Source organism: Vanellus vanellus (genome assembly GCF_965231255.1).
Source record: "Vanellus vanellus genome assembly, chromosome: 1".
In the NCBI taxonomy this organism is placed as follows: Eukaryota; Metazoa; Chordata; class Aves; order Charadriiformes; family Charadriidae; genus Vanellus; species Vanellus vanellus.
This window is the reverse complement of record NC_138905.1, coordinates 66,816,401-66,843,422: the sequence shown is the minus strand read 5'-3', so window position 1 is coordinate 66,843,422 and position 27,022 is coordinate 66,816,401. Positions and strand designations below refer to the sequence as shown.

The following is a 27,022-nucleotide window of genomic DNA, read 5'->3' as shown; positions in this document are numbered from 1 at the left end:
TTGAGGATTAAATACATACACACAAAAGAGTGGACTAATAGACGTGGAGAATGATGCTGTGGGCTTTGTCTTAATATCAGTGTTTTGAGAATAGCCTAGGCTGCCAAAAATCATAAATTGTCAGTCTAAGAATCTCTTGAAGTAGAAGATGCATCTACAACGTATAGGGCATTGCCTTACTTTGCAGAAATACCTAAGGTAGCTGTGAACGTGCTGGCTAGAAAATTGAAAGCACCGTACCTAACTGATGTAAAGGCAATCTGCCTGACTTAAGCGTTCTGGGACACTGAGCTCGTTAATCTCTGGGCAGTGCTGCTGCCTCTGGTACCTGAGCCACCTTGGTACAAATGAGTCTGTTCACCTCAGGGCATGTCCACCCAACAAAACTCTCCACCCCGGTGGGTTTATGTCCACAGAACATAGTTTTCTACGGTAGTAGATGGGCACCTGCTTTCCTCCATTCCTCAGGCCTGTTTCCAGTCTAGTTGTTTTCCTCCGGTCCCAGGTATCAACCTCACCCTGGAAGGCAAGTTCTCCTTTTAGTTCTCGGGTCCTTTTCCTCCAGTTGCACCCTTCTGACTGGCACTTTTCTGCTTTCCCTGTTAGTCCTTGTATCCTCCTCTTGCTGGGTTACCGTCCCACTGCTGCTTTTTGCATTGCCTCGGCGAAACCTTCCCTGTCTAGACTGCCCCACTTCAAACAAAGTAGGGTGCTCCACCTCTCCTTCAGGGCCTGTTTAAAGATCCTATTGTTAGCAGTCAGGCTTCAGTGCAGAGAGGCGAGGATTAAATAAGCTTGAGGATGCCCGTGGTGGATAGAGTTCTGTGTTGACACCGTGTATCTGGGGACAAACCACAGCTTGCTAGCAAACGAGCTTGAAAGCTTCTTTCCATTACGGAAAAAAAAACTTGTAATATTTAATGACAGTTACAGCAGCAAATACAGAAAGATAACAGCATATAGAAATTTACCTACACTATCATTTAATTTGAAATTAAATATATACTTTGAAAAATGACAGGAAAAAGCTTTCCACTAAGCTCTGCAAGACTTCTGGGGCACATTTTTGACAGTCAGTCACACGTACTATAAATAGCTGTATGATGTCTTGCTAAATATTTGGCAAGTTGTTATGCCATGTACCTATTTCAATAGTGAAAGACAGCATCTTGCTGTATGTGAAGTATGCTTTAATTGGAAGAAAAATGATACACCAAAGTAAGTTTATTTTGTGAACTTTGCTGTATGACCAGTAATTGAAGGTTTATTTTAGGTGTGAGAAGAACATATTTTCGTGTTTTGTTTTGTTTTGTTTTATGAACATTTTTAGAACACATTAAGTCTGTACAAAATTGTGAAGGAATAAGTACCAAACGAGATCATATTCCATTATATTAGAACAATCTTGATTAATGCATGGGTACTGTATGTACTCTATACCTTAATGTCTTTAATTCGTGAGCTTGTATTAACAGTGTTGTAATGTTTAGTTTACTCTTAAGGTTTTCTTCACTAGGAGGCTTCTATTTATTTTTCAGAATACTATTTGAGGACAATTGCAATCACTGGTTTTAAACAGCTGGTAGATTATTTCTTTGAGAGGTTGCTGATCTGGTACAACATTTAATAGCTCAGCTTTTATTTTTCACTGTAAGCAGGTAGGGAGAATTATTTTGGCTGTTTACACAGGTTTCTTCTGCCTTGCGTGTAGATGATAGGTGGGAAGGGGAAGCACTTGTTTAGGATTCTGCTCGCTTAAAAGGTTTACTAATACTGCAAAACAACATGTGAGGAGCCATTTTTATTGAGATGCTGTGAAAGCTCTCTTTTGCACCCTTCAGAGCAATCCATAGAAAAATCAAATGTTGCATGGCTGATATTGCACGGCTAGACAAGGAGTTTTTTCCATATCATTATCCAAGGAGGAGGCCACTTTTGAAGAGCCAGATATACTGTGGTGTTAATTCTCATCTTTCTGATGTAAAGTTTGCAGATAAACTGTTTTCATTACTAGCACTAGCCAGTAGTTTGTAATAGTACTATTACTTATGATATAAGATGCTTTTCCAGAGATTTGAATGTCAAAGTCCTGATGATGTATTTTAAGGACAAAGCTGTTGTACAAGATCAGAGTTGAATATGCTTCTTCACTCCTCTCTGTCTTGTCGGTATATCTCATCTGTACTTACTGATAAGTCATCTGTGTCTGCTCTAATGCATAAAAGGGAAATCTCTGCTCTTTGGTTTATAATACGAAAACACGTTTTTCTTTTTGTTTAATGGGATAATCTTGCCACTGTAGACAGGTTTAAACAACAGCAACAACAAAAATGCATTAAGGATGAAGATTTAAGAGATACACAGGAGAAACGTGTGGTAGTATGTGAACTTAGTAGTGCATGAAATGAGAGGAGAAAAAAAACACGTACAGCTAAGCTTTAGATTCTCCTCTTTTCCTCTGTATTCCATTGTCAAAAAAAAAAGGAGAAAAAAAAAAAAGAGAAAAAAAAAAAGTCTAGCAATGCAAATACTATTACTACTTTTATATGCGTTTACATTTATCTTCCAACTTGAATTCACTGCTTAGTGGTTGCAAACTTTTGAGGCCTGAAGTCATGCTTTTGTTTTCTGTTTTGGTTTGGCTTGTTTTTTAAGTTGGACAGTTAACAATTAGTATTGTTTAAATTTAAATTCCTGATAATTACTCCAGAAGCTTGGCTTTTGCAAGAAGTTGTTGATAGTGAGATAATGTTTCCTCTAGTTTTGGACTAATGTGTCAAATATTTCTTTTAGTTCTGAACAAGATAAGGAAGAATGGATAAAGGTAAATTCATCTACATTCTTTATTTTCTACACACTTTTTCATTGAAGCAATCAAAAAAGTAATATTCATATTTTGTGACTGTAGCTTCCCTCTGCTAATCAATAACTGGTCAGAATGCAGAGAATCTGTCTTAAATGTAGTATGTTTGAGGATTTTCTCCGCTGTTTCTTTAGGCACTTCAGAATACTATAGAAGCTTTTCAGCAGAGGAATGAAACTTTCAGAAATGCTATTGCTAAAGAATATGAAGATATGCCTGTTGAGGTTTCTGTAAGTTGCTGTTGCTCCTTTGTAACCTTTTTAGTACCCATTTTGTTCTTCAATAACTGGAAAAAGTTTGGCAGAAACTTTGTTTTCAAGCTCATCATTCTTATAGCAGAGGATTACAAAGTAGTCATCTTGTTGGTAATTGTTTTTCTTCATAATGCCAAATCTTATAAACAAGCCTCTTTTTTTTCTTGAAATACATAACAGAGTACCCTTTCAGTGATGCATAATGATTTTTGACTGAGTTCTTTGTTATTTCTTGTATAGATTTCAAAATACATCTTGAGCTGTGTTTTGCCATTTCCTTTCCAGAGGAAGAGAATAATTATTTTCTCTATTTAAAGTACTGTGCAGCTTTTTATACTCGCTTTTGTGTTTGTTTTTTTTTATTTTTATTTTTTTATTCTCCCATCCTCCCTCTGCCCCCCCCTTCAGAACGCTGAGCTTGGGAAGAGAGCACCGAGGTGGATACGAGACAACGAAGTAACCATGTGCATGAAATGCAAGGAGCCCTTTAACGCACTGACAAGGAGAAGGCACCACTGCCGAGCATGTGGACATGTAAGTGCAAAACTCGCGCTGCTGTAGCTGGTGAGCAGGCTTGGGAATGGGTCTCAGCATCTACTTGACTTCTGGTGGCTGCTCGTTATGCTGCAGAGTTTGTTGCTGCGCTTGTGGCTGAAAGGAGAAGCCGTGTATAGCGTACCACAAATGATCCTCTGTCTGCTTTAGCTGGCACGGTAAATTTGGAAGTAATTTTAAGCAGTGGAAGACGTGCGTTTGTGTAAAATGTCCCAAGCCCCTGGCCGTACTATACTGTTATTTCTAAGGGGCCTCCACTGATCTCAACAGTTTCAAGACCATATTAAACTGGCATAGGCCAGCATTGTCCCTGGCAGCACTGACTGCCTCCTCTTTCCATTGTGCTACCTCCTCTTTCTTCTTCACAAAAAGGTCATGAAGCCCTGCCAGTGTTTCGCTGAGTTCAATGGAGCTCTTCCCAGCTGGGTTCAGTGTGTAACTCCGTCAACATGCGTGAAGCATCAGGGAAGAAGAGAATGTTAGGATGGGGAGAGAGTATTACTGCTGCTTTCTATGGATGATGCTACGGTAGCGTACGCCACTTTAAAGCCACCATGAAACAGTGGTGTGACTTGAGAATTTTCAGAAGTTAACAAAAGAAGAGCAAACATACATTCTGTGCTTTTCTTGCTATCCAGCAGCGATGCCTTTCTCCAGCAGGTGGTAGTACAAGCTCAGGTTTTAATATTTGTCTTACAGGTTATCTTGTATGATTTCTTTCTAATGTTTTTATGTGGTATGAAGGCTTATGGCATTCACAGTGCTGGTTTTGTGCTTTGTGGAATACTAGAGACTTTTTCAGAAGCTGTGAATTATTGATTATACAGTTGTCATCTGGCGTTTTTTTCCAGATCGTTCTGTCTTAAAACTCCTCCATTAATCCTAAGATCACATCCTTCCTTTCCCCCCGCCTTTTGTTTAGACTCCTAGTTACTTCCTTCTATTGTAGTTCTATCGCATCTCCTTCCACTTTAATTTTAAAACATTTTTCATGGGAATTAATTTGGGTCAGTGATAGTGTCTTTCTGACAGTGACTAATTTGGAATGCTTAACGACTATTTTCTAGAGATACTACGTGAAGGTAGTGATCTAGATTAATACTGCAGAGCCCTGGTCCACAATAAAATTTTGTTCAGATGTTTCAGTGGTTCAAGACCATTTGTCTACCTTTCTTTCTTGAAATAACTGCACTCACACTTTTTATGCACGGCATATCTTTCCCCTGAAAGGACACTTCTGTGGAAAAATATTTCTAATGAAAGAAATTCTCTCGGCTCTTCTTGCATTTCAGTTTTCTCTATGTACTTTGTGAAAAGACAAAAGACAGTGTGACATTGACTTATATATTCTGTGTACTCGTTAACAGATTCTGAAACTATAAATTTCATATTTCTTAGGTTGAAAAATTAACCATTTCTGATTTTATTAATTTTTTAATCATTAAAAATGCATCTCAGTTGTACATTTCTGACGTTACGTAGAAAATAAAATGGTAAGTGCGCCTTTTCAGGTTGGCATCTAAAGAAACTGGAGGATTTTCTTCCTGCAGGATGGTTTGTGCTATATTCTCATTCTATTCCTAGCTTTCAATTATATCTGTAGGTTAAAGCCTAATGTGATTTTATACGAAGTACAAAGTTCCCACCAGGTAAATAGTAAATAACACTTCTAGTTAAGAAGCAGCGACACAAATTTGGAAAAAAAAACAGTATTTCCAGTTAAGTTACTGTTGACATAATAGTATCATCAAGCAATTATCATTCTTGTTCTGTGTAATTTAAAAAAATATTACTAATTAGATATAATAATATTAATTTAAAATTAAATTCTCTTTCCATAAAGTTTTATAAATACTTAAATTTTATATGTTTGCTTATGTTTTTTGTTTCTAAGGTGGTTTGCTGGAAATGTTCTGATTATAAAGCACATCTCGAATATGATGGCAATAAATTGAACAAAGTCTGTAAGGACTGCTATCATGTTATAATTGGTTGTACAGACAGTGAAGAAAAGAAGAAGAAAGGCATCTTGGAGGTGTGTCATTTAAAAATACTCTATGTGCATAGTTGCAAACAGTTTTGGCTCATTAGTAGGTGAAAAACGGTAGCATTCTTGCAGGGCTATTTGCTCTTTGAGAAATAAGAAATATGCGGACCAAATTCATCCAATCCAATAGATTTTGGGTTTCACCATTCTTCTTTTACAATACTACTTTGTTTCTTACAACTTCTTTTAAAGCGGAAATTATGAACCTTAGCTTGTTTGCTTCTTTCCCGTTACATCACCTAATGCGATAAAACATTACCTTTTCTTATAAATCTCCAGTTTTCTTCTGCTGCACTTAAGTTGTTGTGGCAACAAAATCCACTGCTACTACAATGATTCTTGAAAACGTATACCCAAACTGAAAGAACTTTGGATGGAGGAGATGGGAGTGGGGGAGAATTTTGCTATTCAGAGTCTGAGTAGTTAGATACTGTTTTGATCAGTGTATACAATGTACCTTGAAGTCATCAAGTTGCTCTCAGCTTTTGACATCTAAAAATTCAAGTTCTCAATCAGACAACAAAGACGTATGTTTCTCTTATGATTGGGGAAGAAATAGGCATCTTAGAATTGCAATTAACCTTCACATTTCTTAAATTTCTCATTACAAACCCTTTTAAAATACTTAACATACATTAGAGAAATATCATCCTAACTTCGTCGAGGAGTATATTTATCTTGGGATGTAGTCGAGAAGGACTGACCCTTGAGCTAAATACCAACAGAAAAAGAAGGCAAAAATAAGATACAGATTTTAGCTCTGTATACAGTTCGTAATGTAGTCAACACAACATGGATTCCCTTAAATGAGAAAGAATACGGAGCACAGGACTCCACTAGTTTAACTTATAGTTAAGAGACTGCTGTTTCTTGGCATGATGGCTTTTTTAAGGTAGCTGAATGAACTATAGAGTGTCTTAGAAATGTCTGTCTACATGCTGGATGTCATGACAATGGAGTTGTGGGACCATGTTGCAGCATCCAGACAGCATCACTACTGGGGGAGGAAAAAAACGGATGCAAGGAAATATTAACATATAATCATTTTGTGTTCTTTCTGTTCTTCTCAGGATCACTATTTAACCCAAGTAGCATGTCACGCTGTCTTCAGATTTTAAGCAATTCACCGAATCTTTTCTTTAGGATTAGTGTTTGCATTTTTATGTTTTTCTTAGAAATGTGTTTGCATCTGAACCCATCATAATATTTTGACTGCCAGAATAAAGTAGTTGTCATATTGAATAGTTAGTGGCAATTGCATGCCTAACGTGATGTTATCTTAGCAACAAGACTAAGATACAGAGAAAGGCTAGCTGTGGTGGCAAAATGGCATTTTGAGTGATCTAGAAGTGTGTAATCCAAAATTACTGATGAAAGAAGGAACAGATTACACATGTGATGAGGAAGTACACATTGTGATTCTATGTATGCGTTATATAAATATTCTCCGTAAATCCAGTCCTTAACTGACTTGGGTATTTGCTCAAGCTGTTTTGCAGATGTTATCTATGATTTGATATGAATGATGATGTATTTCAGCTTTTCTGTTCTGTGTGGTTTTAGACTTTAAGAAGTTCATTTTCCTTTTTATGCTTTATACTGTCTCCTAGATTGAATCTGCAGAAGTCTCTGGAAATAGTGTCATATGTAGCTTTCTTCAGTACATGGAAAAATCAAAGCCCTGGCAGAAAGCGTGGTGTGTTATACCTAAACAGGAAGCTCTTGTGCTGTACATGTATGGTGCTCCCCAGGTATGTACAGAGAAAACTGGAAAGATTTTCGTAATCATTGTCACTGACATCTGAGGAAGAGGAGTCAAAGTAGCTTGGGAATGGAAGGAAAGACCCAAGTGTTTTTACCAACTTGTATGGTAAATGAGAGGTAGCGGGCAGATTAGTTGTCTGTTCTTAATCAAGAACTTCTCTTCCTTCTTAGGATGTTAAAGCTCTGGCTACAATTCCGCTTCTGGGCTATGCAGTAGATGACACTCCAAGAAGTGCTGACCTCCCGCACAGCTTCAAACTGACCCAGTCTAAGTCTGTGCACAGCTTTGCTGCGGACAATGAGGAACTCAAACAGAAATGGCTAAAAGTTATCCATTTAGCTGTCAAAGGTGAGACACCAGAATGTCAAAATGAACTGCAAGTGAATTTAGAAGACCAACCTGAATCTTCTAAAACATCTGAATGCTGAAGCTCAAGAACACGTGGTATTTTTAAAAGATTTCAATTGAATTTGTGGTTAACCTTTGTGTTAACCTTTCTTCGCTCGATCAATTAAAAAAAAAAAAAAAAAAAAGAAACTTCCGTACACATCTTAGCACTTTATGTTTGGGAAAAATTCTGGTCTTTTTAGGGATCTTTTTCTTATATTTATGTTCTGTCAATAAAAGTGATGTACAGGTCCATTTCAGAGACTTTTTTAAAAAATGTGAATGCTATTAAAAATACTTACTAACTTTACTGTACTACTACTTTGTTGTGATGCAAATTTTTTTGAAAATCCAGTTGCTCTTTGGTTAACGTTTGCTACTTTCATTATGAATGCAAATATTGAAGCTTCCTACTTACATGTTAGGACTTGCAACAGGATAAAAGATATACCTCCACATTGCCAAAATAGATCTGTAGTTAAATATGCAGGGACAGTTTGGTTTAATGTATGTAGTTTATAGATTGAATTCCACAGATCTGTACATATGTTGTATTCACTTGTCTCTTTTTAATTAATGCAAATTGCTTTCACAGGTATATTGGCTTTTAAAGTTTCAATTTATCAAGGAAACAGTCTAATGATTTTCAATCTAGAAATGAATACCTAAAATATGAGAAAACAATATATAATATATGTACAGTATTAAAAATGTACAATACTTGATTTTCGCGTTGATTTCATGATACTGGGTTCCTATTAGTGAATAATTTATTTAAAAAGCATGTCTTCTATTTGAAATTAAACACAGTCCTAAATTAACAAACACTGTTCAGTGATTTGTTTTAATAGCTGACATTTAATCATCTTGATATTTTTATGCATTAAAAAATAGCAGTAATGTAAGTGGCATGCAATGGACAAATAAGTTCCAGTTGTGTTTAAAAGAGTAGTCGCTTTTCTTCAGTGTCCTATCACTTTTAAGAGTGCAGTAGCTCATTACTAAAATGCAGTATGTGGTTTGGAAAAGCAACAATTATGGTAACCTTCTGGGAACGTGTATTTTTGCTGTTACGGCTATTGGAACAAAAGAACATTTTGAACTTAGATCTTTTACAGTATCTAATCTGCAAAATTTAATACTTACCTAAGACAACAGTCTTCAAGGATTATTGTTGTAAAGTAGAGCCTGCTTTATACGAATCTAGTATGAGGTCTGAGCCTGCAAATCGCAAGTTGCATTAACTGACGTTATTTGCATTCTGGTTGTGGGAATAAGGACTTGTTGGCTTTACGGTATTACGTCCCTTATGAACTTCCATTCCTATTAGGGTTTTTATACATAAAGGCAAATGACCTCCCTAAACTTTTTACTGCAACATCCTTGGATGAAACATGACAAATTTGGAGGTAGTGATCGACTATCAAGTAGACAGTTAAGTTCATTGCCGTTTTTCCTTTTCTGACCCCTCAATGGAAGCAAAATCCATAACTTTTACAATCAACTTGTCATAGGAACATTCAGGAGTCTTACTTCTCAATATAAATGCGATCTGTATTTGAAATCACGTCAAGCTGAAGAGCTCAGGTTCAAGTCCAGTTTTGTTAGTAACATGAGGGCAGATTTAAATTGTCACTTTTTTTATAATGAGATTTCCAAAGTATTCACTGAACTCACACTTCCCCTTTAGTCTTTTTGCAACACTATAGGGGAAAAAAAAATAGTTATTTAGCACTTAACAAAGATTGTTAAGGTAACCTCCTTTTTTAATGTCAAGCATACATCGAGTACACAGTGTCTGTCGTTCTTTGGTAAGAAGGTCACACAACTTAATGTTAGTGGGCTGGATTTTGTTCTCACCTGCACAAATCCAAAATCTACCATGGCCTTTAGACTTCCAAGCTTTAAACTAGTGTTAGCAATGATCAGGACATGGCATTGGCGAGTACTAGCTCTACAACTGACTTTGTGCCCGTCAGTTCTGAATTATTCCTTGGATGTTCCGTGTGTCCAGATTATTCTGCATGCAACCCTACTATTAATTTTACCTGGTGTGCAAGCTATTCTGTAATTCTCTAAGAGATTTTAAGTTATTTCTACTGTCAACTGTATTTATCTTTATGGGCAGCTTAAGCCCATTTTGATTCATGTTGGTGAGTACCATCAAATCTTCACCAGGGTCTCCCTAGCTAGTATGTGTTGTCTTGTGTATACCTTGGCGAGGGATGGGGGAATATTCAGGTAAGCAAGAAGAACTCTCCATGGCTAACTTCTCTTTCATGGTCATCTCCTGAAAGTGGGTATCTTCTAAAAGAGTTTCAAGAGCAATTGTGGGATCTAGAGGGTCATCTTACCACATCTTCACATATTAAAACATTGTTTCCCATGTTCAAGTTGTTGACTGTAAGGGGAGAAGTTGCCTTTGCTCAGATAAAATGGACTGAGCTATTCTGAAAGTAACATGATGGTATGACTGTAATCGTGCAGTACGTTCTGTTTTCTAAGCTCCTGCAAACTTACTTCTGAGCCAAATAGGAAGACCTATCAAAGCTAAGTGACTAGGGAAATGATTAGAAGCAGCAATTTCTGGGCTGCCTTATTGTTACAGTGGTGTCAAGTATCTGAAGCTGCTTGAATGATTTCAGCGTCTCCCAGATGAAGCCCTGCACTTGGGCATAAACAATTTGAAAGGAAGTTAGCACTGGGAGTTATTTATTTGGATGTTAGCCTCATGTGTGCTCTCAGCCATTAAAGTTTATATGGTGCAGGATATTTTATTTACCCTAGTGAAACCTATTTCTGGTTCTCATAATCAAGTGCTTGGTTAGAATTTTGGTTAGAATTGTTCTCTTCTGAGTCAGAATGTCTTGGCACTCAAATGTATGGTTCTGTGTGTATTTTGTAGGAAAAGTATGTACCACCAATGTTTAAAGATCAGAAGATGGAGAAGTTTCTTCTAGATTTAACCACCTCACTTTGCTCCATTCTCCACAGACAAGCCCCCCTTACAGCATCCAAAACATTTTCTTTAACTCTAAATTGTAAATTATGGCCACAGAGGAATAAATTTAAAGTAGTATCTGCTGCGGCTTAAGTATCATGACCAAAGCAGTGAAATTAAAACTATCATTCAAACAAGGTATAGGCTGTTCCCATTTCAGCTGTTAAATTCTTTAAAAAAAAAAAAAACAAACAAACAAAAAAAAAAACCAAAACAAACAAACAAAGGCATTAAACGTATTTGTATAAAGCTGTGTGTGTAAGGAATAAACTATAACTTGGCATTCACTCATAATACAGGAATGTATATGAATGGCTCTGCTGAATTATTTAAGCTTTGCAATTCTTGTGTTCAAGAAATGCTTCTTTCTCACTTCAAAAGTGATGAGTCTTCTGTGCGATTTAAAGCAGATCAAAAGTTATTTTGTGCATTTTTATCTGTGTTCAACCAGAACAAGGGCTTGATTTTGTCATTAATATATTTGGAACATATTAATATATTTTTCAAAATGAATTAATATTTTTCCCCTTATATCATGGAAAAATAGCATATTCTGACATCTGGATGTTTGCACCATTCTTCCAGATCCGCTAATAATTGTTTTCTGGTAGCAGGTACTCCTGCTCAGTTGAAGAGCAGCTGTGAAATCTATAGCATCTAGTAGTTTCAAATCCCTTTACACTGAGTAGGTTTGTTTACTCCAAAATGTATATAGTTTTTATGTGCAAAATAGGTATTGAGAATACAAAACATTCTCTTCTATTTTGAGTAGAATATTAAGCCACTTTAAATTCATATAATATATAGTGGCACCTTTTTATGCAAAACCATCTCAAAGTGCTTTATAAATATCCTCAAAGATTCTAAATCCTTTTCATAGAAAAGAGGATTTTTGTTCTTCATATTTTTAAATTATGGATGAAGCCAAGGCACTGATTAAATGTAGAATAAATACACTACCACCGGAGTAAATTTTAGATGAGGTTATAGAAGTATGTTCTAAAGAGTTCCTAGTGGAGTCAGGAGGGGAAAGAAAAAAAACAACAAACCAAGTGTATATAAAAACAAGTGGGAAAGATGTGGAAACACTTGACAGGTTCTTTGGGGTTTTGTTGTTTTGTTGGCTTTGTTGTTTTTGTTTTGTTTTGTTTTGTTTTTTAACCTGCATCACCACCTAGCTAGAATAAAAACTAGTCAGCTTTTCATTTCAAGACAAGCTGTAGTGGTTCCTTGTACTGAAAGAAGGGCTTTCAGGAAAGAAATAAACATTCCATGTAGAAATAATTCTAAGCAATAAAAAAGGAGCTTTCTCCACATAAATCTATTTAGAGATCTTTAGCTGGTGCAGACTACTATAGACCCACTGGAGCTATTATACATTCAGTGATTTAAATTCATGTAGAATCTGCCTTCCATTATATAAAGACACTTGTGGAAAATCAACATTTCATCAGTTTGAGAGTTGCTGACTTACTGTGTCTCATCTGGAATCACAGTGCTCAGCTGAACTGCAGATGGGTTTCAGTTGGGCATAACTGATGTAGGGGTGAATGTAAACAGCTGGAAATATAAATAGAAAAATAAATAATTGGAGAAGAGAAAGAATTTTGCTGCAGAGTTTACTATCCTTAAGATTAATCCATTGGTGAAATGGGCATCATTCTTAGTCTGTGGGGTACTGTTGTTTGAAATCTGAAACGAAACATATGGAGTTACTTTTTTTTTTTCTTTGGTCTGTGACCCTATTGGTATTGAGGAATTTAGCTACCTGGTTCTGACCCATGGGACCGTAATGAAGTATGTTCCTTGGATAGGAGTTTTAATCTGCTAGTCAGATTGTTTCCTAAACCCTTTTCCTTTAACAGAAATTAACTTAATGATTGTGTGTGTGTATATATACACATATGCATATGTGTGTGTATATGTATATATGTGTATTTATATATTTGAGACTATTATTCAGATGACCTGTTTTCAAAGCAGTATTTTACAATCAAAAAATACACTGTGCTGCATTCAAAATATAATGTATATTGACTGTGTTGAGTATGCTTTTCAGAAGAAAAAAATCGACAGAAGTTGATCTACTTTTATGGCATGTTTACTATTTCAGCCTAATTTAAAAAAAAATAATCAAACACTAAATTCAGTAAGGCGTTCAATCTGCTTCCTTTAAAACCTCATGATTAAATTTCTTTCTAGACTCAACTATGGCATTTTGCTTTCATCCCTTCCTCTTCCTAGCACAAATGAATGTTGAATGTGATTTTTTTTTTTTTTTTTTTTTTTACTACTAAAATCTTCAAGCAGATTTCTTTGAATAAAACACATTTTCAGCAACTGCATAATACCAACCTGCTTCAGTTTATAGTTCATCTTTGTAGATTCATGAACTATTTACAGTGAAAACATTTGGAAAAGAGGGAACTGTCAAAGCATTTTTGCATGTATGTGCCCTAGTATTTTTAAGAAAGAAGCCAAATTTGTTGCATTATAGGCAGCAGTTTGCAATAGAAGTATTTTTTTTTCTATTAGCATGTTCTCTATTCTTCAGCCCTCAAAGCAGATTAATACATTAATTTTAGTGGGACCTGGATCAGCTGTAGGGTTTGACAACATAATTATAGACCATGCACTGCAATTCCCCTTCATTATGAAAACATTTCTGGTTTTAATTCAGAAAACACGTTTTGTTTTTTTTTTTTGTAAAATACTAATATTTGGAAGAGGTGTAAATTTGTTCTGGTTTTGCAATAAAGTGAAAAATATTAAGGTGAAAAATAAATGCTGTTATAAGTTGTGCAAATGTAAGTGGTCATTTTTATGGTCAAAAAAATATATGAATGTAAAAAATCTGCAGATATTGTATATATGTTCTGTAATATATGTATATTTGGTCATAAGGTGGGTGGAGGATTGTAAAAATTAAGCACTTTAATTCCTGTTGAGTACTTAAAAGAAATTTGTATCCTGTAAAATAAAAGCATCATTAAATAAGCATTGATGCTTGACTTTTTTTTTTTTTTTTGGTCCACCTATTGTTTACTTTCTCTGCTGATGAAATCTTTAATCTGCATTTCCAGTTGTGCAAGTAACTGTAAGGACCTATCTGTTGCTGAAGGGCTGGCTGCTCACAAGTACTGCTGGGGCAGTGGAAGATACATTCTGAACAATTACAGGGCTGTATATAATGCCATGACACCTTAGATTGGGAAAAGATGCAACCTTGCACAGTTTAGATCCAGATTTCTGTAATGGGAATAATGATGTTCTCTCATGTGACCAGGAGTACTTCATGGGCTTCTATACCACCCCCACAGAAAAGTGCAGAAAGGAAGGAATGTGTTCAGTGTAGCCCCACGTCTTTCTTCCTATTACTCCAGCGCTGCTCTGGACAACAGGATAAAACAAAACATTTAGCAGCTGCTCAGTGTAATCTCTTGTGCACTGAATTAAAGTGGTGCTGTGAAGCAAAAATCACACACACACACAGAATCACCCAGAATCTCCTAGATTGGAAAAGACCTGTAAGATCATCTAGTCCAATCATTAACCGAACACTGACAAGCCCACCACTAAACCATGTGCCTGAGCACTGTATCTATACGACCCTTAAATTCCTCCAGGGATGGGGACAAGGATGAGGTAATTAACTGGATCACACTCCTAAGCATAAGCAACTTTGATTCTTTAATTAATTTGCGATCTAAGCGCACATTCAGTTTATGGAAGTGCCACTTAAACCGCAGCTATTCCTTTTCTAAGTATCCTTTAACAGACAGCATCATCTGCAGTTGCCTCCAATTTCCATCATCTGCACACAGTACACCTGTTTTGATTGTATTGGATTTATTCATTGTATTCTTCTGCAGGTGTGGGCACAATGTTGCAGAAAAGACCGACCCCAAGTTATAGAGAGGAAAATTCACTCTATTACTTGTTAGTTCCTGTCTGGAAGGGGTTGCATACAAGAGTTTTGTTTAGTTTCTACTTTTTCTTCTCTTTGTAAAGACAGTAAACAAATTAGTGTTTGAAATAAGTACTGATGAACCACAGAAAGTGACGCTTCCCTCTCCGTTTACGTAATTTTTTCCCCACTAAATTTTCTAATTATTTTTTCCCCTGTGATTAGCTCTGTTCCAAAACCATTATTTTCCTCATTAAACACAATGCAATGCCTTCTATACGGAGACAAAAATAACAGAATTTACCCTAAAACGTGCTTTAATAAGAAAACACAATTATAAATTCAAACCCCAGGAAATCCATAATCACAGCTCCTACTTAATTCCATTACATCAGCAGGTGTAATAAACACTGATATTTCTACTTGGTAGCAAATTGTCCAGGATCCCATCAAGTACAGGGTTGGTAAGTAAGTGGTAGGCGGTGTCTCCTCTGGCTCTCCCCAAAAGTCCAACTATAACTATAGCCTCACCACCGCGGGATTGTTCTTGGCATTGCATGAGTTCCCTGACACGAGAGAAGTGCTATGACTGCCTTTGGTAAATACAAGACTTGGAGCTTGTTTGCTTTAAAGAAACTGCTCTGGAGAGTCTTGCGGTGTCTCTAATGAAGGACAGGAGGGATCCTTACCATTGTGATCTTTTTGTCTTGGAGCCGCTTGCCCTCTGCCTCCTTGACCCTGTGCATTAGACAGCTATGACAATATTAAGCCTCATCAGACCTGGTTCATGCAGTAAATCGGGATAGACCCGGCTGAGTTTATTTGCTTGAGGTCTACCCCATGTCAGCGTTGCTAGTTTCTGTTTCGACCTCAAGAACATAATGCTCTGGTGTCGTCAGCAGGCTGTGCTACCTACTCTCTGTTTCAAACCGATACATTTCTTTGTGTTGCAGCATATTTTTCAAATTACTTTCCCTGATTTAAAGTCTTGAGTTATGAAGAATGTGTCACATACCCTGGTAAGTTTACCAGTTGTTAGCTATACTCTCTGTAGGGTTTTTTTTTCTTTATTTTTTAATTATTTTTATCACTAGTCAGAACTCATGTAGCCTCCAACCATCAGGATCTTATCAAAAGAATTCATCAAGAATTTCAGCCACCAAATCTGTGCTGTCTTTTGAGCATGTTTTAACATAGTATGCCCAACTCATTCTTCCAAACTCTAGGTAAGGGACCCTGCTTCAGGGAAATGGGTTTTGGACTTGGGTTGCTACTCTATGGAGGAGCCTTACCACAGTGTGAAATTAAACGAATGACCCAGTGATGGAAGAAGATAAGATTTCAACTGTAATTTTGTTTAACCTATTACCTAGCTATGCAGAACTACTTGCTTTACCTGTTTTGCCTTACTCGCGTGTTTCTTGGCTTGCAAAAGGAAATCCAAATCTTTTTAGCTCAAGGCTTTGGGATGCAGTGTTTACAGAAGACCTACCTTACCTGTGTTGTATTTTGGAACTCAATTTCAGACTAGCACTAAGTGGGTCCTATTAACTCATTGCTCTTTAGTCGCTGAAGTGCATCTTGCAGTTCTGTTTCACGTGAAAAGACTCGCATCCATGTGCTCCAAGTCAACTCCGTGATGCTGAGCAATGCATGGCAGGTAAGACATCAAGTGTCCACTTGAGAACTTCAACCCTGACATGAAATAAAAAACTTCAGACAGATGTACTAGAAGTATCCATTAGTCTTATATGCAGGCTGTCATGTTGTAAATCACATAGGCTCAATTGTTATATTTCCAATTTAAACTTAAAATTGTGCCAACTATAGTATGAAAAGCAGCATGCACAAAAAAAAACCCCATGTATAAAAATAAGAAATGCTCCTATTGATGTACTATTTTATCTTAAAGACCACAGGAGATAGCCTTATTTAAAATATTAGGTCCAGAAGTAGAAGATACAAGCTCAAATCTCCTGAATGCCAGCAAGTTTGCTGTTTGCTGCTTCCTGCTTCCTTGGTTGGGGTAAGGTTTTTTTTCTTTTCCTTTCTAGTTACATGGCCTCAGCTGAATGTTAACTAAGCATGCATTTTGTTTTCCAATAAAAAGTTCCTTTCTTGATATCAGACAGGAGGTTATTACCTTTATTCAGGAGCGATGCATCCCTACACCAGGAGCAATGCATCCCTACAAAGAGGAAGGCAGGCAGAAAAGCCAGGAGGCCTGCATGGATGAACAAGGAGTTCCTGGACATGACCAAAAGGAAAAAGGAGGCCTATAGGGAGTGGAAACAGGGGCAGGTAGTCTGGGAGGAATACAGAGGAATTGTTCGAGCAGCCAGGAATGGGGTTGGACAAGCTAAAGCCCAGACAGAACTAAATCTGGCCAGGGACATCAAGACAAACAAAAAATCCTTCTTTAAGTACGTCAGTGAGAAAAGAAAGATTAGAAAAACTGCGGGCCCTCTCCGGAAGGAAACGCAAGAACTGGTTACCTGGGACAGAGACAGAGCTGAGGTACTCAATGACTTTTTTGCCTCAGTCTTCACTGCCAAGGACTGCAGCCACACTGCCCATGACACAGAATGCAAAGGCGAGGATTGGGAAAATGGAGAACCACCCACTGTAGGTGAAGATCAAGTGCGAGACCACCTGAGGAACCTGAAGGTGCACAAGTCCATGGGACCTGATGAGATACATCCACGGATCCTGAGGGAGCTAGCAGATGAGGTCGCTAAGCCACTAGCCATAATATATGAGAAGCCGTGGCTGTCTGGCAAGGTTCCTGCTGACTGGAAAAGGTGAAATGTAACCCCTATTTTCAAAAAGGGAAACAAGGAAGACTCAGGGAACTACAGGCCAGTCAGTCTCACCTCTGTGCCTGGCAAGATCTTGGAGCAGATCCTCCTGGAAATGCTGCTGAGGCATGTAGAAAACAAGGAGGTCATTGGTGACAGCCAAGGGCAAGTCATGCCTGACAAATTTGGTGGCCTTCTACGAAGGGGTTACAGCGGCAGTGGATAAGGGAAGATCAACTGATGTCATCTACCTGGACTTGTGCAAAGCGTTTGACACTGTCCCACATGATATCCTGGTCTCTAAATTGAAGAGACATGGATTCGACAAATGGACCACTCGGTGGATAAAGAACTGGCTGGACAGTCACAATCAAAGAGTTGCGGTCAATGGCTCGATGTCCAAGTGGAGACCAGTGACAAGTGGCGTTCCTCAGGGGTCAGTACTGGGACCTGTACTGTTCAACATCTTTGTCGGCGACATGGACAGTGGGGTCGAGTGCACCCTCAGCAAGTTTGCCGATGATACCAAGCTCTTTGGCGAGGTAGACACGCTGGAGGGGAGGGATGCCATCCAGAGGGATCTGGACAGGCTGCAGAGGTGGGCCCAAGCCAACCTCATGCAGTTCAACAAGGCCAAGTGCAAGGTCTTACATCTGGGTCGGGGCAATCCCAAGCACAAATACAGGCTCAGCAGGGAATGGCTGGAGAGCAGCCCTGAGGAGAAGGACCTGGATGTGCTGATTGATGAGAAGCTCAACATGAGTCAGCAATGTGTGATCGCAGCCCAGAAGGCCAACTGTATCCTGGGCTGCATCAGAAGAAGTGTGGCCAGCAGGTCAAAGGAGGTGATTCTGTCCCTCTACTCCACTCTCATGAGTACTGCATCCAGCTCTGGAGTCCCCAACATAAGAAGTACAAGTTATTTCATATTTTCTTTCAAATTTATTGTTATCGATTGGCACTGCTTTAAGAATAGACCTGACAGACTCCATAAGAAATTGCCCTGGTGGCTGTTTCCACATTTAAAATCACTTTTCAAGCTCTGTTAGGCAATATGCGATCCATGAGATTGCTTGACTTGCGTCAACAAAAATTCTAGGGAAGAAATCCTTGGGTTTCACACTGCCACCTGTTGATTCCTCTGTTTGTTCAGCAGTACGTGATATACAAAAGGAAAGGGCTTCTATCAAAACGATATAATCAAAGCATCTACAATGACGTGGGGAAATACCAAGTGAAAATTTCCAAATTTTCTATGCAAGACTGCATAATGAGAGTGAGAAACAGCTTATTTACAATAACCATCCTTTGACTAATGAGGTCCTGTAACAGATGTTGAGATTGATTGTTGGTGAGCCCATCAAAATGCGTGAAGAAAACAGAAATCTGCCATTTAGAATTTGCGAATTACTGACTTGGTACTATGCATTTGCGCTGCGTATCACCAATCAATGCTCAGCAGACAAATTCAGTAATGCACCTCCACTGGAGAGGAAATTAACTGCTCAGCTGAAATACATCTAACTGTCCTCTTGCCACTGGAGGGGTGAAAATGATTCACTGAAGCAACTCTTACTATTGTGTTTGGTATCCCAAGAAGTCTGACCACCCCAGTTGGGGGAGGAGAGGGGAGCACTGTTGTACAGCATTACAGAGCGATACAGAGGTTATTTTCATCTCCAGCCAAAGCTTTTACCTCATCTCCAGCCAAAGCTTTTACCTCTGTTGGCCCCGTCAGAAACACTGATGTCTTACAAACACTTAACCAGAGTGCTTGGGCTTTGTTACCAATTGATGAACTTTGACTGCTGCAATTGCCCTGTGGCTCTCGCCCTCTGTGGCCTGCGCCTTCCTTAACTTGAAACCTGCTTTCAGTTCGGCGAGCCTGTTTTATGAGAGGTTGTGTGACACTCCAAATATTAAATGAATTTAGTTAAATAACTTCTCTGTGAATACAGCGAGAGAATATAAGGAACTCTCACTTCTCTTAGTTCATCATATTGTCCAGCAAAGTTGCAGCCCTGTACCAGGATTATTTTGTTTTGTCAGAGACACGTATCAGCACTCTGACTTTCTTACAGCCAGTTAAAGTGTGGAGGAGAGTTCTCTTTGCCAATTCAGCAGAACCCCTGGACTATGGATTTGAAACTTCTGCTTTTGGTCTCTTCTAGGAAAAGACCAAGGTTTAGAATGCGTCAGTTTGCAAAATCTGCGTAGAACATCCAAACAAAGGGTCATTCTGTCAAGGGATTTCAGGAATTTATTTATCTCAGCTTCTAATGGTGTTTGCTGTGGAGATGTCTGGTATAAATGCTATGAGAAAGTGTTAAAATTACATCTGTGATGAGGTTACTCTGGAGAATACAAAAACACCATTCAATCTGGCTTCACATAAAAGTCAGGCTCTGCCAGATCCATATAATTGCTGTATTGCATGGTTTCAAAAGGTGATGTTACCAAGGAATAATTTACAAAAGTATTTTGCTAATAGTGTTTGTGCAGTACAAAGTAGTATGACTATGTACGCAGAGCAAATGTTATGTTACATACTTGATACATTTCAGTATGATAGTAGTCAAAGATTTCTTTCTCTAGACAAATACGATGGCAAGGAAGTGTGCTTTACTGAGCTGCTAGTTTGTGGTCTCCTTGTCTGGCATAAATTAATTAAATGGCAAATGACTTGTCCACTGCTGTCAGTATGTCAATGTAAAGAGCCTGCAGCTGTCTGAGCAAAAATGGAAGCAGATGATGATGCAAAACTATAAAGAAATTTGCATCGTGGAGAAGAAAGACTGGAAATTTTGTTCTCCTGTCTTCAAAGATAAAATCAAGGAAGCTTATAAAGAAATTAGAAGATGACAAATTTAAAACTGACACCAAATTGATTTTTTGCATTATGCATAATTAGATCATGAAATTTACTGTCACAGGATGTTATTGGAGCCAAGAATATAGTGTGATGGGACAAAAAAACTATTATAAAGGAATATAGTTTCCAGCAACATAAAATGGAAGAAATATTGAACTGTCTACTTCAGATCTTACAACAATATCAAAATTATCTAATACATAGTTTTGAGATCTGAAGATCTTATTACTGAATTTTTAAATTTTCCCCAGAGCAGTGGTGCTGGACGGTCTTAGAGATGGGATTCTGAGGTAGATTGATAGCAGGTCAAATTCAATGTGGCAGTTCCTGTTTCCTCACGTCAATTAACTTTTAGTAAATAATCAGTCTGACTACTACTGCCTTTTATCAGATCTTTGAGTTTCTTGCTCAGTACAATACAAGTCTGCCAAGGAAAGTTAGAGTAAAAGCTACAGATGACCACTGATTGTTAAAAGTGTCCATTGCTTTGGCACAGGCCTCAACTGGGCTGAAATAAGTGCTGGATTTTGTAAGTTGGTACAGGATATGACACTTCATAGCAGAGGCATTACTGGCTCCCACTTTTTAGCCAGAAATGTACAATGTGTTGAACTTTGCATTCTGATGTTTCCTAGCCTTATATCTTCTTTATTCCTTTCTTCTTGCTTTCCTTCATTAATTCACTTCCTCCATCTAAGCTGCGCTTCTCCACAGGGTATCCAGCCCTTGGTGGGCCTTTCAACATCTCTGCTGGTCAGGCTAGGTTATCTCAACTCTGTTCAGCAACTGATATTTTCCTTGTGTGCTTCTTGAAATATTATACTGATAAAATTCTGAGAATAGCCATACTGGGACAGACTAAAGGGCAAGCACACACAGTACTTCTGCAAGGTACTCTCCCAGCTTCCAGCCATTGTCAGCTCAGAAACATCCAGAGCTAGATTTGATTCCTACATAGCTATTTATTTACATGCAATACATTTCTCTTTCTTAAACTTGTCCAAACACCACCTGAATCCATTTATACTTTTATTGTCTACAACATCCTTCGGCACGGACCTTAACAGGTCAACAACCCAACCATGAAGGGCTACAATCTTTGCTTTGTTCTGCCTTGGCTCCTAGTTTCATTAGATGTTGTCCAAACACTCATATTGGAAGGAAGTGTAAACAAAACTGATGCTCTTCCACCCACTCCAGGCTACTAAAGATTACTCAGGCCTTTAATCCTCCCTTACCCCTTACCATTCCCTTTGCAGAGCGAAGACTCCTAACTCACTTACTAGGTCTTGATATTGCAGCTGTTCTACACCTTTCATCATCCTTGTCGTCCCTCTCTGACCCTTTCCCAGTTTTACATTCTTTCCAAGATTTCCCACTTCTGGTCTAAATTAAAATATAATAAGCTCCATTTAAGCTCCATAATATAATAAGCTCCATTTCACAGCTAGTGTCCATGAGGCCCTAAGGCAAAATAAAAGTGGCAGGAGAACAGAGATTCACATAAAAAAATAAGCTGGTGTCACTTTAGGTGCCACAACTTCTATTCCTGTGCACCTGAGATGCTTTTTTTTTTCTTCTTTTATTTTCCTTCCGGGGACTCAAGCAAGGAGAGGAGATGAGGCTCCGTGCTAGACAGGGAACAGCAAACTCTGTAGAAAGAGTATTTGCTGTGTCACGTGTATAATGTGGGGAGCACTTGCTATTATCCTGGAAGCTGGAGAGGCAGATGCCAAATGGCATCCTGGTATTAATGATCTCTGAGAGCAATTGGCTCCAGCACACTGAAAGCTAATGGCTGAAACCACTGGATAATCATGCCTGTACGGCTATGACAAGAACCCCTCACCAACAGGTCATTCAGCGCTTTTGTCAGAAAATTTTTCCTGTCTCTCTCTGCGCTGAATATACTAATTTTTGAGTGTTTCAATTTGCTTAGCCATCTTCATGCTTTTATCATAAAATATTCGTCCTCTGACAAGCAGTGTGGAATTTCCCAGGTAAGAATGAGAAACTTTGTTGTATAGATATATAGATAAGAACGTGTTTTCTTTGTATGTTTTTTCCTTGACATTTGAGGGTTTCAAAAGGCTTTCAAGACATGGAGACTGGAAAAGACTGATTTGTATAGAATAAGAATAGAAATTCTAATGCTATCCAGAACTTGAAATTTTCAGAAGCATTTCTACTCTGTTGGCATACAAGAAAGGACAAAGCCAGAATTCAACTCAGTGCTAGCATATTCATAATTTATCTTTGAGAAAATGCATTCAAGGGAAACACATTCAAAGATCAGCCAGCTTATTTGTTGTGATCTCGCATCGCAAGTCATCCTCTGCTTTCATTTGATCTTTCTCTACAATGCAGCCGAGTATTAGATCTCACAGTTTCCCACTTCCCAAGCCCTGCCAGACACCTCATCCTCCCCTACTATTATGCACCCGAGTTAGAAAATTTCAGTTGCAGAGATCGAGACTTGCAGTGAAAACAAAAGTATCCACAACAAAGCAACAGAATAAATATAGTCCTTTTAAATGTGCCCATTCTAATTCTCAATATGTGGACAGAAATAGGAGCGTATTCTTTTTGCTGCACAGCTTGTAGGACCAGATCTTCTCTGTTTCTTTTCTCCCGCTGAAGAGACCTCCATAACGCTTCCTCCCCAGCACATTTATTTTCCCATTCTGTTGGCTTTGTGATGTGAGAGATGAACTCAGGGTTTTTTTTGCTTCAGCCATTTTGTGTGTCGAGGACACGAGCAGGGCTATGTAACTTAGAAAAACAACTCCTTAAAAGGAGAAAAATGTGAATCCAGTTTGTGATAGGCTAACCGGTCGTGAAAGAATGTGTGCGCTAAAGTACCAAACCAATGGGAAAAGGGGACAGGATCTTGGGCAATCGGGGGGAGGGTATAAATACCTGGAGTTTCGTATCTAAGTGTGCTCTTTCTGAGACGCACCTGACTCAGCTGACTCGTTTATTTTGTTCTTGAATAAATTTTTATCTTTGCTTCAAAGACTTTGTCCTCTACACTTTTTTTATCTGTGAGTGAGTGTTTCTCACAGTGAGACGAGGTGCTGGTGAGGTGTAGCCACATGCCTTTCCTTGCTCTATCTGGGCAGCAGCGCCGCCACACCTGAGGGCAGTGGAGGCACATGTTTGGTTGTTTCCCACTTTTCAAAGGTTTTTTCAAAACATAGCGCCTGGAATAAATGTAGCCGCTCTATGCTGCTTGCCAAAAACTACCTCCAGCAGCCGCTGTGGCTGGCAATGAGGCCTGCCTCCCTCACGTGGGCTGCCTGCAATGCCTCAACTCGCAGGCCGCACTGCTACCAGTGATCCCCAGAGGGGATCAGCTTTACTGTGCCAAAAGAGAGGGTAAAGCTTGGGAATGGCCTGTCATATAAGACGCTGCCCGATCTTCACACGCCTTCGGCCCCTGGGCGCTGGCCAAGCAGAAGGAACCCTGCCTCCCTGGAGCCAGGGTGGGGCCTTCCCCTGCACTACAACTCCCATGATGCCCAGCGGCGGCGCTGCGCCCGGCGGGCGCGCACAGCCTGCTGGGTACCGCGCCGTGCGCGGGGGCCGGCGCCAATGGCGGCAGGCGGAGGGGGCGGCTGAGGGGAGCCGTTGTCCGTCGCGCCCATTCATAGCCGACGCTTTCCCCGGCCCTTTCCCCTCTCCGCCCCTGCTCCCGCCGCCGCCGCCGCTATGGAGGCGTTGATCCCCGTGATTAACAAGCTGCAGGACGTCTTCAACACGGTGGGGGCCGACATCATTCAGCTGCCGCAGATCGTGGTGGTGGGCACGCAGGTGAGGCGGGGCGGGGCAGGCCAGGCCGGGGTGGGGGAGCGGGTGGGCGCGGGCCCTCACCGCCTTGAGGGCAAAGTCGAGGCGTCCATCGGCCTCCGGTGCTGCTGACCCGCGGTCGCCTCCGTCAAGGGCACGGGGGGACGCGGGCAGCCGAGGGCGGCCGGGGCTCCCGCCCGCCCCGGCCTCCCTCGGCTGCCCGCGTCTCTACCCCGTGTTCCCTCCCCGAGCTGCTCTGGCTCCCCACCATTTGCAAAGGGAGTGCCTCTTCCACCGCCCGCCCTCCTCTGCGCGCTTCTCGGTAGCGGTTTGAACGGCCGAGGAGCTCTGGAAGGCTGCCGGGAGGGCCTGCCCCCCCCCCCCCTCCATCCTCCCCACCTCTCATAGCCGCGCATCGCCCCTCACACCTGGGAATGTGGGTGGCACTGGCCGCCCCCGGGGAGCCCGTTGCCGGCTTTGTGACTGCCATCGCTAGTCGGTGGCTTCCCTTCTCTGACAGCTGCCGTGAAGTGGGGGGCTGAGTAGAAGGGATGTGGTGGCAGAACAGCGTTTGGAAGGCGTGGATCGTTTTTCCTTTCTGTGAGTTCTCCTGCTGTTTGGACCGCTTTGTCTTAGCTGATGAAGGTGAGCGGCGAAGCCAGCTTTTGTTGGCTGCAACAGTTACAACGTGTGGGTCTCAGCCTGATAATGCAGCTGCTGGGCTCGAAGATAGCTCACACCCTTTCAGATCTATTCAAATGGGATGCTGTTCTTCAGCAAAACTTTTGGCAGCGGAACATGCATGACCAGAACTGTAGCAGTCATAAAGCAATTGAAAATGAAATATTAAACGCAACTAAACCTTGATGTTAATGGCTCTCTCTTTTTGTTTCTGTGAAACTAACAGCGTGTACTGAATGTGTGATGTTACCTGACAATAGCATGCCTACCTAAGACGGTAATACCAACTACTCTGCAGTCAGGAATTTTATTATATGACTTAAAACATGAGCTGTTTGTTCAAAGCTTGTACATTGCTGAAGCATGGAATAGGTTTGCTCAAAGCCAACTACAGTGTCGAACTGGTTGAGGCAACCAGCTGTCATTCGGTTTTACCAATATAAATCGGATAGGTTAATTGACTTTATATCAGCCACTTTACAAAATAAATCTAAAGTGCTTGAATTGGGTGTGAGAGACTTCACACTGGTAAGCTATATTGGGTACTTGCTATTTTGGTGGCTGACAGGAGTCCATCACTTAATGAAGATGTTTAATCTCCTTTACATTAAAAATCATACAAGCGAGCAGGTTTTTTGTTTGAGGTTTTTGTTTTAGTTGAGTTCTGCAGCGGAAGGTGCAAGGCAGAGGTGTGGCATTTTTCTATGAAAAATTAATAAAGAGATTTTTTGTTTCACTTTATGAAATGCATTGAAGTGGCTTTTTTTTTTATCATCCCTTTAAACAGCTTTGTCCTAGTTAACTTTTCTTAAGTGTGTACAGTAGATACTGGGAGTTAAGCCAGTATTGATATACATTTGACTTCAGTTGTCTACCCATCAGTATTAATATCCATTCAGTATATTCAGAAAAACCCTTGAATTAGTATAATACTTCTTGGTGTGCTAAAACAAAGTCCTTTATAGGCTTCAGGAAAATATATAGCAAAATGTCTAGCAAGCTGTATCTTGTTTTTTTGTTTTGTTTTGTTTTTAGTCAGAGTTCTGGGAAGAAATAATTGTCTTTATTGACATGGTAGTTCTGTAGATAGTTTTTTTTATGCAATTAGTCTTACAATAATTTAAATAATTTTATTATTTTATTAATTTGAATTTAGTGTATTGTAGACCAGATTTCTGGAGATGTCTCAAATAAGGCCTTAGAGCTGATGGTTTTGTTGCTGGTAGCTTGCTTCCATGTTTTTTCGAAATATGCCTTGAAACAGTCTTGTTTCTTGAGATATTTTTGGTTAAGTGATATGTAGCCTTTAAGTTTGTTTACAGAGTTGTTTTGTTTGTAGCCTACTGGCATATGCAGTTTTTACTACTTTGAATAGTATTCATAAACAATTTTGAATTCTGGATCTCTTTTCCTTTGTAGGAAAGAAAGGCTACCAGTTAAGATTTCTGTAACTCTCTGGTAATTGATTTATGCTTTTTTTTCCTTCCAGTTTGCCTGTTGCTTTTCTTAAATTATCTTTTTACATATTCAGCAAGGAGAAGAAAAATGCTTTTTAAAGTAGTTTTTGCTGTTTATTTTTCTCACCTGTCTTCTGTATCTCTTCTTTACCCTTTTCTCACTTTGTGCTTGTGTCTTTCTTCAGTTCTCATTTATTTCTACTTCTGTGCATCAAGTTAATTCTTCCTTTTCTGGAGTACGTAGAACTAGAAACTGCTTATAATCCTTAATTTAGCTTTGAATGTTTTCTGTTTCCCATGTCCCCTTTGCCTCTCCTGTCTTGTTTTGGGATTCATTTCCTATCATCCCTGTGTTCCGAGCGGTTGAAGTGTCTTAATTTTCCTCTTTCTAGATGGGTTTTGGTACTAATTACAAAATATTTATCAGTGAATTTTACACATCTAGATGGCCTCTTGCACTTATTCTGGTGGTGTTTCTGTGACTCAGTCATGTGAGAATTCCTCCTCATTCTCCACATAAATAGCATGTAAGTTATTTCTGTATCCTAGTACAGAGTCTATTAAGAAAATTGAAGGCTGCTGCTGATAGAACTTAGAGGACACCCCCAGACTGCCAGCTTTTCATCACTATTTCAGGGTTTTTTTT

The 27,022-nt window shown here is 39.4% G+C and overlaps 2 protein-coding genes across 3 annotated transcripts in view; both read left to right on the top strand.

The window, feature by feature from the left end:
- The window catches only part of FGD4 (FYVE, RhoGEF and PH domain containing 4), a 31,729-nt gene extending 23,051 nt beyond the window's left edge, over positions 1–8,678 (top strand). Inside the window, exons 10-15 of the mRNA XM_082485670.1 lie at positions 2,794–2,824; positions 2,998–3,093; positions 3,526–3,651; positions 5,567–5,707; positions 7,330–7,470; positions 7,655–8,678. Coding sequence (XP_082341796.1) covers positions 2,794–2,824; positions 2,998–3,093; positions 3,526–3,651; positions 5,567–5,707; positions 7,330–7,470; positions 7,655–7,912 — 793 coding nt within the window. The 3' untranslated portion in view covers positions 7,913–8,678. The remainder of the gene's footprint in view (positions 1–2,793; positions 2,825–2,997; positions 3,094–3,525; positions 3,652–5,566; positions 5,708–7,329; positions 7,471–7,654) is intronic.
- Positions 8,679–24,036: 15,358 nt separating this feature from the next.
- Positions 24,037–27,022, top strand: part of DNM1L (dynamin 1 like) — a 41,491-nt gene continuing 38,505 nt past the window's right edge. For both annotated transcript variants that reach the window (XM_082479358.1, XM_082479357.1), the window contains exon 1: positions 24,037–24,262. In XM_082479358.1, coding sequence (XP_082335484.1) covers positions 24,161–24,262 — 102 coding nt within the window. In that variant the 5' untranslated portion in view covers positions 24,037–24,160. The remainder of the gene's footprint in view (positions 24,263–27,022) is intronic.